Here is a 17500-nt window from a genome sequence, read left to right on the forward strand (position 1 = left end):
TGATAATTTACTGTATGCGAATTACACCGATAATGTTCGAAATAGGCAGTTTACATTCAACAATAATAACGATATTCTATTTTGAATATTAACAGCGTAATTCGCATACAGTAAATTATTAAAACACTTTTCAGTTGCAAATGTACACCCAGATATCCTTTTATTTACCTAAAACTTACACATAGCGTAACAATTTAAAGCCCGGGACGCAGTGTTACCATGCGCAAACACCACAGGCGGGTGGACAGAAGGGAAAAAAACGAGTTTAGTGAAATTTGGGTGTTGGCGTTCTTGTTTTCACCCACTTAGCCTCCAGTGGCGAATGAATGGATTCTAAGACATTTGGAAAGTCATTTTGAGTGCTTACCTTGCGTGAGGTTACCTGGGAAAATGAATGTTAACGTGCTTGTACCGTTGAATTCGTTTCTGCTGTGTTGCTATAAGAAAATGAAAAATTCATGTAGCATTTGTTTATTATATATTATATATATATTATATATTATATATCTATATATATAATATATATATAAGGTATATATACAATCGATATATATATATATATGTATATATATATATATACATATACATATATATAAATATATTATGTATTATCTATATATATATATAATATAAATGTATATATATATATATATATATATATATAAATTTAATGGTATATATATATATATATTTATATAGTATATATATATATATATAATATATTATATATAATATTTTGTGTAATTCTCAAGTATGGTGATTATATCTTGAGTTGGACAACCAATTTTGAGGTGGACAGCCAGCTTTGAGTGATTAGGTAGGAGTCTTGAGAAAATGAGAGAGAGAGAGAGAGAGAGATTATTATTTAATAAATTTATTACGCCCAAAGACGTCAAACAAAGTTACATATTAGCAGTTACATACATTACATCAGAAATCAACAGAAAAAAAATTACAGCATTGAATCATAGGTATATCAGTTACAAAATAACATATATGAGATCGTATTCTATTATCACAACAACTACAACAGACAGTTTAGCAGCCACCAAAGTGAGGAAGACGAGTAAAAATTATTTCTAGGTGATCATCTTTGAGTAAATATTGGCAGGTTTGAAGTAAATTTTGTCCTTGAGGTAACAGATTCCTGACAGTGGGGCAATGAAGGCAGTAGTGTTCAAGGTTATTGGCATTAGCAAGGTTACACAGTTTACATGAGGTAGTGTGGTATATCTAGTGTCTGTCCAACCTGCCACACAGGATGATATCCCAACCTTATCCTGGCACTTACAACATTATGCCTACACACCATGAGTCCACGTCGCCGGTACTTGTGACGGCTCTGCAGAAAGTTATCATGATGTTGTATGGAAACACTAGTGCCCCTCTCTGCATCCCTACGCTGTACTGTACAGGCAAAAGCGGCTGAATATATTCTATGTTTAAGACAGCAAAGTGAGGGCTCAACATTTCTGTCATCAAGGTCCAGCGTGCAGGCAGCTTTAGCAAGACTGTCCACCATGTCATTCCCAGCAAGCCCAATATGGGAGGGCATCCACATGAAGGACAAGACAAGCGAGGCATTGTAAGCAGCAACGAGTTGACACAATATGTCTCGCACAACACGGCCACAGCTGGGCCTAGAAGATGTCAGTGCCTGGAGTGCAGATTTGGAGTCACAGATCACCAATCCATTCACATTTCTTCTAACAAGTAGGGTTACTGCATCCCATATACCTTGAAGTTTGCAATAAGTGGAACTGGATGAGTTTGGCAACCTACGACCATGCCACCCACCCTCAGGAGATTCTAAAGTGGGGGAGAACATAGCACATGCTGCACTTCCATCTGCCTGTACTGAGCCGTCAACGTAGATGTGGTGTCCTGCAGGAACTGAACTTGACACTTTGGATATTGTTTCCAAAACCAGCTGCTTCTGTAGACTGGTATGGGCATCTTTAGAGGTTGGTGTGAAAGTGACAGCAAGAATAGGAACCCGCCATGGTGGCAAATCTTGGATGACTGCTTGCTCAGGTACACCGATATCAAGGTGTCGAAGATTTTCACATACTGCCCTAACTAGGTTATGGCCCCCTGGCCGGAGTTGAGGTCTTAGTGCATCTTCGTCAAGTGATGCTCTGAGGACAGCAGAGAAGTTTGGAGTAAATTGTGGAGAATGTAGACATTTAACAGAAAACAAAGTTACATTGGCATAAATTCTCTCTATTAATGGAGGTAACATGAGTTCGGTCTGCATGTTGACTATCCGAGTGGAAGGAGGGCATCCTAGGATAAACCTCATTACTCTATTTTGGAACAGTTCTAGAGGTTGTAACGCCTGTCTGGGTAATTGAATTAGAGCAGGAGATAAATAGTCAACAACTGACCTTAGGAAGAGGATATAGAGGGTTTTAGCCACGGGGATAGATATACCTGTGGCCCTGGTGGCAAGCCACTTGATGGGAGTAAAGCGAGGCTCCAGTCGATCAAGAAGGTTTTTCACCATGGGGTGGATTCGTTGTCGTGCAGGTATAGCAGGGGTGATCCTGACTGGTGTACCTAGATATGTATACTGTGTGCAATGAGGTATAATATTCCCACCCATAATGAACTCTGGCAGGTCTCGGAGATTCCGGGCAGAGAAGATTCTGCTTTCTTCTGGGGAGAGTATGAGGCCACAGGAGGTACAGGACCTGTAGAAGTCTTGAAGGACACGCTGAAGGTCTTGAGGGGTAGTGGAGTGGATGCAGACATCATCAGCATAGCAGGTTACAGTGGTTCCAGGGATAGCAGGGAGGAGAGACAGTACACGGTGCATAAGAATATTAAAAAGAAATGGGCTCGATACACCGCCCTGAGGTGTGCCAAGCTCAAAATTTCCATAGGAGCTACATGCACCTTTAAAAAAAATACGTGATTTTCTGTTACTGAGATAACCGTTTATCCACTTCAGAAGGTTTCCTCTGATACCAAAGTCGACAAGCTGATCAAGAATGATATCCCTGTTGGCTATATCAAAAGCACTTTTGAGGTCAAGGAAGGCAACTACACTGTTGGCGGACAATCGGGAGTAGAGTTCAGCTAAACAGTGATGAGTACTCCTCTGAGGAAGAAAGCCATACAAATGGGGAGAAAGTTTTTCTTGCAACCGGTACATTAGCCTGGTTAGTAATATACGCTCAAAACACTTTACTAAAACAATGAGGTGAGATAGGCCGATATTTATCAGTTCCAGGCTTTGGGATAGGAATAATTGTGCTAATGGCCCAGCCAGCAGGTACATATCCATGTTGGTAGCAAAGATTATACAATTGTAGAAGAGGATTTCCAGGAACCTTCTGGAGGAGACGAAGCACTTGATAAGTAAGGCCATCATCCCCAGGAGCAGAATTTTTTTTCCCCATAACAGCACGTAGCAGCTCATCCTCGGTGATCAGCTCTTTGTCCTCCTTGTCTGATTCCAACAATGCAGCCATCAGACGAAGGTTGCGTAAATTGCTCTGGGAAGAAAGTGCTTCTTGGCTTTGTACAGGGAGATTACTGGACCGTGACTGGGTTGACCAAGTAGTGATGAGATCCTGGGCATATGCTTGTGGACTGTGATGAAGTGCACATGTGGTTTTTTTCTTGACAGTCCTTTTGATGAGATGCCACATGGTCCCAACGCTAGTCTGGTGGTTAATTAGGTCAGTGCATTTATACCATGACTCAGTGTAGACACACTTCTGGAGAGCAACTAAATCATCCCTCGCCTGCTGATATTGAAGTAGAGGATTAGGTGTCGGTTGTGTCTGAAAGGCAAGGCCAGCATCAGCCGCAACTCTTTCTGCTTGCATAATGCGTTGATCCAAGGTCCACGCATGGGCAACAAGATGACTTTTAATGTGAGGTCTGACAATATATAGTTGATAGAAGTCATGGGTAGCTTTTACCAAAGAATTATACAGGTCTGGAGAGTGTTTATCAAAGGTAGGTAGGACAGAGGAGATGTATGAAACATATGTTGGGCAGTACTTGGGTGGAATGGTGATCCGGGTACGATGATAGGGGTCACTTGGATGAGTCTGTATTGTGTACTGTAGGCATAAGGCAACATGGTCAGAAAAGAGCGAGGGAACAGAATGACAGGAGACATGTGATGCCACGAGCCCAGATGTAAGGATATGATCAAGAGTGCCCCCCCGGATTTGTGTGGCACCACCTGTATCCCAACGGGTTAAATGGTAACGATGGATGTAGTTGAGCAGAGGAACTCCACTTCGGTTGGGAATCGGAGAGACATCACCAAGATCTGGGTGTCTGGCATTGAAATCACCCATGTAGATCATGCCAAGGTTTGTAGGTGTAGGAAGTGCCGAGAGGTTAATTAGGCCAGGGGCAGAGTAAACATTGCATAATTGAATATGACCATCACCTATCTTAACCTGAAAAAGTTGGAAGGTCATGTTAATATCTGCTGATGAGCGAAAGAGTTGATGAGGGAGAGAAGAGTGGATGTAAGTAATAAGACCATTCCTGACATGATGTACATATGAAACATAACCGGAGAGTGTTGGAGCTTCATCACCTGGCTGAGCACCGCCAGGGAAGGCTTCTTGAATAAATATTACTTGTGGGTGATGGCGATAAACATATGTCCTGAGTGCAGTGAGTCTGGAGTATTGTCTAATTCCAAGGGCATTCCATGAAGGACATGTAGTTGCATGAGTCTAGCGAAGTTTACCCTTAACGCTGCGAGAGACAGGTCGAGCATGTACCGGAGAAGCAGCACTGTTAGATGGTGCACCAAGTGTAGGAGGCTGAGCTGGCAGGAGGCCACTGACCCTTTCAAGACAAGAGGCAACAGAATCTAGCTTCTCAGTAAGTGAGGCAACAGAGGTTATGAGAACTTGTTGTGCCTTGACTAGTGTGTCGAGGTTACTTGCAGTGGTAGCCTGCTGAGCGATCAAGCTATCGAAGCGTACATATAGCAGCAAAGCGTGTCGTTAGTGCTGTACAGTGCGATTCCAAGGCAGCAACAGCCTTACGAAGTTTTGAAATTTCAGCTGATTCAGGAGGGCATAACGAGGAGGTTGACACTGGTTGTGGTGGTGGTGGTGTCAGTGGAAGTGACTGCGTGGCAGCGCGCGACCGTCTGGAACATCCATGCCAAACATTAACTCCTGCTTCACCACAACGAGGGCATTTCCAATGCACAGTCTCTGGAGTTGATGATGATTCTGACAATGAGGTGGAAGCATCAGTAACAGGTTTACGGTATGGACAGGTGCGTGTGGAATGGGCTGCAGCACACCAGGCACACTTAGGTGAGGCAGAGCAATATCAGAAGATATGGCCAGTACCCCAGCAGTTGAAACAGTTGGGCTGATCATCCTTCATCCTGCGTAATTCACAAGGAGGGAGGCAAGGGAGGAAGGAAAACTCATAAACAGATGGTGGTGGTTCTAGTAGACTCCTTGTGATGACAATGCGATTAATAGGATTCCCATTTTGAAGAAATCTTCGTGCACTGTATACACCAGGCAGTTCCTTAGCAAGGTTAGGGTCTGCTTCAATAGGGTAACGAGTAATGAGATATGTTAAATACTTACGGGGTCTGTCTATTGAATCTTGAATATCCAGGCTTATGGACAGAAATTCACCACCCTTCACCCTGCCAATGATGTCCTCACGACTCCTTGCAATATATACAAATTTAGATGTGATTGCAGACATTTTCACCTCTGCCAGCTCCTTATCAAGATGATTGAAGGTTCTGTTTACTTCAGTCAGCCACCGTAGTTTAGTGTCAGTGCTCAAATTTTCTTTGAAGACCAACCTAACATATTCATCACGGGGAGCAAAAGCTGGGGTAGCAGAGGAAGCAAGTCGTGTAGGGGGTTGAGGCAGAGAGACATCACTCTTTTGTCTAGTGAAAATCTCTTGACATTTGGATGTTTTAGCAGCAGGAGACTGTGGAGCACTGCTAGTATCTGACCCATAATCCACTGGGCGCTTCATGGGGGTATTAGCAACAGTACTGGAGGGCTTATGAGGAAGAGATTGTGTGAGTGGTGGCCAATGAGTCATATCTACATCCTCATCATCAGTCAGGTGCAGATCATTTTAAACCTCAGAAACAGAGGCTGGTCCAGAGTAATCCATTATTAGTGAAGCCGCAGCCTTTTCACGTCACAATAGACATCACATGCACACTGCGCATGTGCGAACTGAGGTGCAGCCGACCGAGTGGGTATGCCACGGAGAATGAGTTTTTATATCGTAACTACAGACTAGTATAAAAATCCTATATACACACTGTTGTTACTAAAATGGTCACTGAGTCTTACTGTAACTTATATAACACGGTGAAAGGTGTAGTATCCCTAGAACTTGCACAAAAACTCATTATATAGAGAGCTCACACAAAGCGTGTTTACAATCAGAGAGCATTCTTCTTCTTCAGAGAGAGAGATAGCAAAAATGTTAACGTTAGGAAAGCAAGTTGTGTGTCTGATATGGTTGAGACGCAGTAGGAATTATGCGTCGAAAATATGATCGTTTTTCAGAAAGTTCTTCACACTAGCTCAAAACATGTGGTGGGCAGGAAATGCACCAAATATCGAAGAAAACGGAACACCACGGCTAGAATTTGAAGGCGTTTTTTGAAGGTCTATGACCACTAGGTAAAATGGGGTCGGTCAACGTGTAACTGACATTTAGGCTCCCGCAGGGAGGAAGCAGTTTCCGTGAGTGCACCTCACGCAGTGTGCCCTAACCATTTTCATTCCTTTTACTATACCTCCATTCATTTTCTTTTTCTTCCACCTTACTTTCCACCCTCTTTTAACAATTGTTTCATGGTACATCTGCTTTGAGGTTTTCCTCCTGTTACGCCTTTTGGACCTTCCTCACTCTCAATTTCCCCTTTTCAGCGCAGAGTGACCTCATAGGTCTCAGCCAACTCTTGGCCTTTGGCTTAAATCTTTATATTCCAGTTTCAGTGCCGAACTTCTGCGTCATTTACACCAAAAAGTCACAATTCCTCCTGCAATGACTAGGCTATATTTTCGATAACCCATTCTAAGAGTAAAAATGATTTAACCTTCCTATTTTGTAAGGTGCCTTGTTTTTACTGCTGATAACAAGCTAAAGCTTCAGTAATTACCTTTTTTAAAATCGTGTTTTCACGTCTCTACTATTGACATACCTAATAGGTCTTTAGTCATACGTCCTTTGGCGTGTAGTATTAGTACTATGTTTACCAGGTCATATTATTAAATTTCGCTTAACGTTGATCAGTGTCCAATCCTTTTTGTTCTAAGCACTGCAGTGTCATTTCGATTGCTGGTTCTACTGCCATTAATTTTCATTGTACCGAATTTTTTTTTTAGGAAGTCAGCGCTTTAAAGAAATACTGTAAGGATTTGGGCCTTATTAGATTGGCAACAGCATTAACTGTCTACAAAGCTCACTTCGCAAGCCACCTGGTGGCTGTAGTCTGTCTACTCGTGATTATATTTCATTAGGTGTGTGTGTGTGTTTTTTTCCGGCATTTTCAGCTTTTAATTAGTTATTTTTATTACCGAAAATTCCCCATGATTATAAAGGAAGTCCTTGTTTTCAAGTATGAGCTCTCAAACGAAAGTAGTCAATATCTAGGAAGCTTTTAAAACAATCTTCCTCAAAATGATATAACGTTTGTTCGACTTTCTTTTACTACGGCTCTGTTGGTGTATGTGGATAATTGACCAAGCATTTGAGCGTTGCTTGAAATGAAAGGAAACAGTCGAGAAAGACAAGATAATGAATGCATTTGAAAACAGAGAAATTTAACATCCATTTCCCGGTGGTGTGTCAAATCCTCACTCAAGACAAGTAGTCCTTGATCTTCTTTTTAAGCAATCTCTAACATGACAATATTTGCATTGAACGAAAATTCTGGTCCTGGTTAGATGCAGAGAAACAAATCGATCTCCTACAGTGTGTGTGTGTGTGTGTGTATGTATGATATCTATTTGACTATTTCCTTCTCTGCAACAGAATGTGAAAAGTGGAAACGGCAGGCGAATGAAGATGGCTCACAATGTCGGGTGAACATTCCCTTGGCGAGAGGAGGGACGGAGGCAGACGTCGGGGAGTTCCCACACATGGTAAGTCAGTCACCGGTTGTTCATCTACTGTAGGTCCTCCATAAGCATTGTTCCATTGTTTATTGACAGACCTTATCTATAGAGTCTCTCTGGTTGCATTCATCCATGTTCTTTCGAAGTCCTCCTCTCTGCTTTTCTGGTGCTCTTTGCATCTCATGGAGGAAGTGATAAAATAAGAGAAATAGTAGAATGTTAGCCCTCTCTATGTAGTACAGACAATTTCCAGGAAAGCAACTCTCGATTGAATGCCCTTGCCTTGGGGTCTGTGTTTCTTCTTCTTCCCAGCTGATTCCCATTTTTATATGGAGTCGCCATTTCGGATGAGCCGTTTCCATCTATTTCTATCATGCACTTTTGCCTCATCAATTCCTCTCATGTAAGTCTCCTCTCACACAGTTCTTCCATCTCTTTCTTGGTCTCCCTCTTCTCCTTCTTCCCTGAACCTCCCTCCCCATAGTATGTCTCCCAGCGTGGTCCTCATCTCTCCTCAACAGGTGTCCATACCATCTCAGCCTCCCCTCCTGCACTTTCTTTGATACTTCCACCACCTTAGTCGACCCCCCTTATGTAGTCATTTCTGATCCTATCCTCTCTTGTCACCCCAGACATCCACCTAAGCATTCTCATTTCTGCCACATCCATCTTCTCCTCTGTTTTTCTCATGCTTGCTGTTTCCGTGCCATACAGCATTGCTGTTCTTACCACCGTCTTGTGGAATTTTCCTTTTAACCTCAGCGGTACTCTTTTGTCACAACTCTAGAGACCTTGGGGTCTGTGTTTGAAACTTCTCATTTGTTACAGGAAGGAAAGAATTTTAGCTTATGAACCATGAAATAATCTCATGAATACAGCTGAAAGACACCATTTCCACTCTCACTGAAGCTTTCAAGAAACGCCATTTTCAGTTGTTACAAGTACTAATTTTTTAAAATAATTTTTTTCATGCTGTTACCCAAGTGTCATTTCTTTCAAACAGAAAGGCCTGTCTGCTCTTACAACTACAGCAAAAGAATCTTTAAAAAATTAACATAGTATTTTTCAAATCTTGTCATCCAGTGGCTTCCACTTTTGCCTTGTTTCAGAGAACATTGTCGAGGGTGCTGTAGACAGCAGGGAAATATGCCTTTCTTTGTCTCCTGACAAATTTGATTACTTACCAGCTGCTGTTTAAAACTGAACCCATTCATATTGACAGTTGATAAAACAAGCATCATTGCAGTGTTCTTACAGTTTTTTAAATGTTTATACAATTGTTCTGCGTCAGACTACCGGTTCTTGCCAGTGAAGGGAGCAAGGAGGCTTGATAGCCCTACTTAAGGGACAGATTCCAGCCCGTACACAAGGACAGCTCGAATGGAAAACACTGAAGATTTTAACAATTGTATTAAAAAACTAGAATCTGAATCACATAAAGTACATGAACATAGGTGACACAACAATCTCAAATTTACATGAATTTAACGTGGCCACGCGACCACTCAAAAAAGAAGAAAAAAAAAAACAAAGATCACTTAAATTGGAATAACACTTCATCAAATCAACAAAAAACACTTGCTCAAAGATTCATTAATCAATGACAACAATGATTCCGATCGATTAGCCCAACTTCCCCTTTGTTACAAGTTAGAATTCCAGAGTCGAAAGAGAAAGATGGAGAGATGCCTGGATGGGCCAGTGAATTTTACGGTATTTTAATTCTATGAAAGAAAGCATTTTCTCTTTTTAATGTTACTATAACAATTGAGTCATTCTTCCATGGGGAGGGTGAGGCGAGGAACGATAAGATCAAAACATCGTAAAGGAACCATACCGCCTGTGCGGCCAGATTGTTGTATACGTGGCAATTCACCTACCAATGAATGTTTTGCCTACCACTAAAGGGCAGGAAAATGGAAATGGATGAGCGGGATTATGTCACGAAAAACTTGTGCACGAGTTTTTGTGACAAGTAGTATGTTAATGAATTACAATGAAATGATTATTTCTACAGATGATGTGTTAGAGCAAAATCTATACAAGTTGATAAAACATTTAGCGTCAAATCCAAACAGAGATGTCATCTTCTCATGGAAATTTCTTCTTCTTGGCTCCAGGTATCGATCCTGACGTTTAGGGATGGAGATATTCCGGTGCATGTGTGTGGAGGTGTGCTCATCTCTGATAGATACGTTCTCTCGGCTGCTCACTGCAAGTAAGTAGCGATTAGTGCCTACAGCATCTTATTTCTAGAACTGTTCTCTTTCTTTTCTCCTCATTCACTACCAGCGGAACAGGTTTACGCTTAATAATGATATCCACTAAGTCAGCACGTTCTTTTGATATTAAAAAAAAGGCCCACAGGTCCTTAATTTCAAGATGCTTTCATTTGTACAATTTCGTCTACTTTTTCATAAAGAGTAAGGAGAAAGTTACTCTTAACCAAACATTGTAATCTCTTCAAAAGTATGCCGTGTCTGTCCCAGCCAGGATTATAGAAAAGCACATCTCGTGGTGCACGGTTGGTATTACTTAAGGTTCTTTGCAACATTTTATCGGTCCCTAACCTCTTTCATTCCTTTTACTGTACCTCCGTTCATATTCTCTCTATTCCCTCTTTTGGCGGGATCACAAGCTAAAAAACAAGCTGGCAAAATCCCCCCCACATAAACATAATCACTCCAGCTGCCCAACTCACCCCAGTCACACTTTCCTCTTTACACTACAGCTTACACGCAGGACAATAGACCTATACCTACACAAAACAAAAAAAACACAATCACATGTACTTACCCAACTCCAGATACTCCGGGCTATCCTGTGCTGTCTGCTGGTCGAGGTCACAGAGATACCAACAACAACAACCAAGAACCACAACCCACAACCCAATAGCACAACAACAACACAACGACCAAGGACTACAACCCAACAACAACACAACAATCAAGGACCACAACACAACAACAACAACCAAGGAACACAACCACAACTCAACAACACAGCAAACAACCAAGGAAGGTATTTCTACAGAAGCACTCCGCATGGACTGCAAGGAACGTAACCGCGGATACGACATCCACTAGCGCCACAGCAGCGTGGTTGATATGGTGTTAGCGTTCCACCTCGGTGGTCGCGGGTTCGATACTCGGCCAATCCATTAAGGAGTGAGAGGTGTGTATTTCTGGTGATAGAAGTTCACTCTCAACGTGGTTCGGAAGTCACATAAAGCCATTGGTCCCGTTGCTGAATAACCACTGGTTCCATGCAACATAAAAGCACCATACAAACAAACAAACTAGGGATTAAGCCATCCAATGTATTTCGCCGTGTTTAGTACTGGACCCTGATAGAAAAACCGCAGCTGCCATAGTCTAGGCCACCGCAGATAAGTACCCTAGATCTACCCCAAGGAACACAACCACAACCTAACAACACAGCAAACAACCAAGGAACACAACCACAACCTCACAATAATAAAAACTCAACAACACAATAAAACAAAAAAGACAACTGCAGAACCAACCACCAACACAAAAAAAGACAACACACACACCCACTAACAACACCAAGAAATCACAACAACAACAAAGACAACAGCACAGGCACAACAACTCTAAGCAAACAACAGTAACTTAACAACAAACAAAAACACACAACTCAGCTTACTATCAAGGCCTTCAACCAACTGTTCCCGACACTACTGACTGTCACAGGCTCTAACCCAAGACTGACCAAAAAAAAACTCAAAACACAGAACTCTGACAATCAACAGCACCAACAGACAACCCAGAACTCACCATCAGCCAATTCAGTCGTTAACCATCCAACCACCAATTACCCTCTCTCTCTCTCTCACAGACGTTGTCAAATTGAACGCCATAACTCCTCCATACTCTGACTTTCCACCCTTTCTAACAGTTGTTTCACAGTGCAACTGCTTTGAGGTTTTCCTCCTCTTAAATTACACCTTTCAAACATTCGTACATTTCACTCTGAATGACCTCATTGGTCCCAGCACCTGGCATTTGGCCTAAATTCTATATTCTCTTCTCATGATTTTTGTGTATGTATATAGTTACGATGAGTCTGGAGGTGGGGGACGCTGGAGTAACTGTCTTTTTAAGAGCTCTGATTCATGAAAAGTTACTAACGCGGTTCTTTTCCACCCACAGGCAAGGAGACCAAGACACCTACTACGTCCGAGTCGGGGGTCACAGATTGAACCAGAGACGATCAGGGATTGACATCGATTCCAAGGTCATTGATTTTATCCAACACCCGGAGTACAAGCCGCCTAGACGATACAATGACATCGCTCTTCTTAAACTGGCAATTACGGTAATCGTCTGTAGCTTCTCTTTCTGTTTTTCTACAAAACTGCGTTATGAAAATGAAAAAAAACGTATAAAGCTATATGAAACTCAGTCATGGCCCATGAAACTTTCTGTCATGGCCTAGTGGTGACATGTTGTTGGCCAGACACAGGATCGATGCCTAACCTTAATCTTTTAATAAAATGAAAACCATTGAGGCTAGATTGCTGCAATTTGGTATGTTTGATGATTGGAGGGTGGATGATCAACATATCAATTTGCAGCCTTCTGGCCTCAGTAGATTTTAAGATTCGAGGCCAGACAGAAAAAGTGCTGACGGACAGAAAACTAGCCGCCTCAATAGTAAATGCTTTAATGCTTTCCTCAGATGGTTTGTCATTCAGAATATTTTCCTTTAAAAGGTTAAGATTAAAAGTTTGGTGGTTTCAGTCCTACCACAGGCTATTGCCTCTCGATAGGCATCACTCGGGTGACCCCAACCATAGATATCTATGACCCCAACCCCCTTCCATGACGTCACTCGTGGCAGTGGGTGCGAACGCTGGTCCCGACATCACGAGGCCAACACGTTTATATTTGTAACTGTTTAGTAGTTACAAATATAAAATACGTAAGGGATACTAAACAGTGCAAGGTCTGTTAGAGCCAGTATATTAGTACAGTAATATGAATATTAGTGAAATGCTATACAGATACAGTCAAGGATACAAATGACAGTACAGTACAGTAGAAGGAACCCTCCAGGATGATTGGAATGGGTTGGAGGTTTGTAATAGAATACTTAAATATATTTTAATGTTTTGCAGCAAAAAGTTAGTTTTTTTATCTTATTAAAAATGGAAATTATTTTTGCATTCTTAAAGGTGAATTTTGTAGATTGCCCTAGTGCATCCGTTATTATTGAGTATACACAGGAAAGTTCGTATCAGAACTTCTGAACATTGTATCAACTATTCGTCATGGCTTTTACAGTGAGTGGCTTTAGAGAGTTAAACTTCTACTTCTTAGTAGTCCATTAGCCACCAGCACCTAATTTACATCGGGATCGAGTTGGATAACACATGTTGAACTTTATACTATGAACTGTAATTATGAATTATAACATAGGTATGATTCAGAGTTAATTGACTGTATTTATGGACTTATTCATTCCTATAAGGTTAAGTAATCATCCAGCTGGTAACTTTTATTCTTGTGTGCTCAAGCAGTTGAAGGTAGGAAGTTTCCCAAGGTAATGGTCTCCAGCGTTAGCATATATACATGAGATTTTAAGATATTGAGACGGGCACTGTTGGCTAGAGCAAACCCGTTCACTGCAGTGTGGATGTTGATTGCAAAAAAAAAAAAAGTAAATAAATAAAATAAAAGTCTTAAGATGAACTGTAAGGATGAGGAAATTTGGATACTATTAGACTAATGGTTCCCAACCTTTTCTTGGCCATGCCCAACGTAATCTCTAAAATCCTGATGCCCCCTGTGGTGATTACTGTAATTCTTATATTCACGTGGAGGAAACCTGCAAAGCCATTAAATTGGTTTAAACAATCTCGAATTGGCTCCCTTAAAAGTCAAGTGATGCCCTGGTTTAGACAAAGTAGTTAAAAGACTGGTATAGGTGAAAGGATTGGTTGGTGCGTTTTGAGTTTATGGCACCTGGGTTTCATCCATACATGGATGTAATATATGCTTTTTGTGTGGCTTTTCTTCTCTGGAACAAGCTCCTGTAAGGTGATATGGCTTATTTATATATATATATATATATATATATATATATATATATATATATATATATATATATATATATATATATATATATACAGGCAGTCCCCGGTAGCTAGCAGTCTTGGTTAATGGCGATCTGGTTTTATGGTGCTTGTGTAGCGCCATAAAATAGGTGATTTATGATGCCATAACGGGCCAAGTTTTGGTTATCAGCGCCATAAGGTGCCGATAATAGAGTTATGGCACCATAACATACCTAACAGAGGTGCCATTAACCGGTTATCGGTGCCATTGACCAAAACTCGGCATCATACATGCCATAAATTGTTGAGAGTCTGTAATGGCAGTTTTGGTTATATAATATATATTTATATATATATATATATATATATATATATATATATATATATATATATATATATATATATATATAAATATATATATATAACCAAAAACTGCCATTAACAGACTCTCAACAATTTATGGCATGTATGATGCCGAGTTTTGGTCAATGGCACCTATAACCGGTTAATGGCACCTCTGTTAGGTATGTTATGGTGCCATAACTCTATTATCGGCACCTTATGGCGCTGATAACCAAAACTTGGCCCGTTATGGCATCATAAATCACCTATTTTATGGCGCTACACAAGCACCATAAAACCAGATCGCCATTAACCAAGACTGCTAGCTACCAGGGACTGCCTGTATATATATATATATATATATATATATATATATATATATATATATATATATATATATATATATATATATATATATATATATATATATAATACCATATATATAAAGCCATCACCTTACAGGAGCTTGTTCCAGAGAAGAAAAGCCACACAAAAAGCATATATACATCCATGTATGGATGAAACCCAGGTGCCATAAACTCAAAACGCACCAACCAATCCTTTCACCTATACCAGTCTTTTAACTACTTTGTCTAAACCAGGGCATCACTTGACTTTTAAGGGAGCCAATTCGAGATTGTTTAAACCAATTTAATGGCTTTGCAGGTTTCCTCCACGTGAATATAAGAATTACAGTAATCACCACAGGATTATATATATATACACATATATATAATATATATATATATATAATATAATATATATATATATATATATATATATATATATATATATATATATATATATATATATATATATATATATATATATATATACTATATATAGTATAATAGATATATATATATAATATATATATATGATATATATATACAGAGGTACCTCGAGATACAAAAGGCTCAACTAACGAAAAACTCTAGATACGAAAGCAAATACAAAAATTTTACGGCTCTACATATGAAAATTGTTCAAGATACGAAAGGTTGTTGCTGTAAAGTCCGAGATTCGCCCGGACCACCGATAACAATTTTGAAACTCGCACGCCGCCAACTGAGTAGACTTTCCACCATCCTCCCACTCTCCCATTGGTTCCTGATGCTGGTCACCGCCATGAGATCCTTCTCTCCTATTGGTCAGCATCCCTCCCATGATGCATCTACGTAGCGGCGTGCTTCTTCAGCCACTGCACGGCATCATCTGTATTGTATGCACGCGGTATTTGTTCGTTCTAATGATTTCGTTTATTAACGTAAATTCGTTAGTGATTTCGTTGTAGTATACTTTATCGTGTTGTGTGAGAACTTTACTGCATACATATACGTACTACATAACATAATTACGTACAGCATATATGTAGTCATGGGTCCCAAGAAAGTTGAAATTCACGGAAAGAAGAGGATGCTTTCTTTGGAGACGAAGATGGAGATAATTAAAAATTATGAAGCTGGTATGCGATTGAGTGTGATTGCCAAGGAATACGGCTGAAATCCGTCGACAATAGGCACCATCCTTAAGCAGAAGGATGTCATCAAAACAGCTACACCTTCCAAGGGCGTCACTATTTTGTCCAGCAAGAGGACCCAGGTGCACGATGAAATGGAAAGGCTTCTTCTTGTCTGGATAAAAGACAAAGAAATCGCTGGCGATACGATAACGGAGATGGCAATCTGCCACAAGGCCAGTGCTATTTTCGGCGATTTGGGGACATCAACGCCAACCCCAGGCTTCAAGGCTTTGCATGGGTGGTTTGAGAAATTCCATAAACGGACTGACATCAATTTGGTGGTGCGGCATGGGGAGGCGGCCAGCTCGGACACGAAAGCGGCCGAAGCCTTTAAAAAGACGTTTGACGAGATGATGATCAAGGAAGGCTACAGTTCTCAGCAAGTCTTCAACTGTGATGATACTGGCCTTTTTTGGAAAAAAATGCCTCGCCGGACGTACATCATGCAGGAAGAGAAGAAGCTACCCAGGCATAAGCCTATGAAAGACAGGCTTACGCTAGCACTTTGTTCCAATGTCAGTGGGGATTGCAAGGTGAAGCCCCTACTTGTCTATCATTCAGAGACTCCTCGACCCTTCAAGGCCCACAAAATGCTTAAGGACAAGCTTCCAGTGATGTGGAGGGCTAATGCGAAAGCCTGGTTAACAAGGCTTTTGTTCACCGAGTGGGTAAATCTCTGTTTCGGCCCGACAGTGAAGAAATTCTTGGAAGAGAAGTGCCTCCCTCTGAAATGCCTGCTGGTGTTGGACAATGCCCCTGCTCGCCTTCCTGGCCTCGAGGAAGATATGCTAGTGGAGTATTCCTTCATCAAGGTTATTTATCTTCCGCCTAACACCACCCTTCTCCTCCAGCCCATGGACCAATAAGTGATATCGAACTTCAAGAAGCTGTATACGAAACATCTTTTCAAGAGATGTTTCAACATCACCGATACCACAAACCTCCCCTTGCGTGAATTTTGGAAGGAGTATTTCGATATCGTAATATGGATCCGACTCATCGACCAAGCTTAGCAGGAGGTTTCGAGGCAAACCTTGAATTCCTCTTGGAGAAAACTCTGGCCTGATGCCGTATCCGCCCGAGACTTCAAGGGATTCAATGTGGGCGAAGTTGGTGCTGCAGATTCAGAAATAGTTGACGATCCTGAAACTGTTTCCCAACCAGATCTTGACAAGATCGTTGGCCAGAAAACACAGCTAGGAAGATAAGAGTGAGTGCTAGGAACAGTGGTGAAGTGCCAACAGAACAAGTCTACTCTTTCAGTTACCTGATCAGACAGATTGCTAGGCATAGCTCCGTACCAGGGCATTGGCCAAGGGACTTTATCAGTCAGACTCTCTGGCAGAGTTTCATGGTAGTTCTTAGGTACTAGCCTCTTCAGCAACAAGACGGTGGTAAAGGGAGTGTCAGCTGAGTGGTGGCGGTGCAAGGTCACTTCCTTGTCAGGTG

The 17500-nt window shown here is 41.1% G+C and overlaps 1 protein-coding gene across 2 annotated transcripts in view; it reads left to right on the plus strand.

Annotated features, from left to right (window-relative positions):
- LOC135211200 (trypsin-4-like) overlaps window positions 1-17500 on the plus strand; it is a 37945-nt gene that overhangs the window by 5391 nt on the left and 15054 nt on the right. For both annotated transcript variants that reach the window (XM_064244424.1, XM_064244425.1), the window contains exons 4-6: window positions 8023-8132; window positions 10226-10323; window positions 12281-12446. In XM_064244424.1, coding sequence (XP_064100494.1) covers window positions 8023-8132; window positions 10226-10323; window positions 12281-12446 — 374 coding nt within the window. The remainder of the gene's footprint in view (window positions 1-8022; window positions 8133-10225; window positions 10324-12280; window positions 12447-17500) is intronic.

Source organism: Macrobrachium nipponense, chromosome 4 (assembly GCF_015104395.2).
Source record: "Macrobrachium nipponense isolate FS-2020 chromosome 4, ASM1510439v2, whole genome shotgun sequence".
Lineage (NCBI taxonomy): Eukaryota > Metazoa > Arthropoda > Malacostraca > Decapoda > Palaemonidae > Macrobrachium > Macrobrachium nipponense.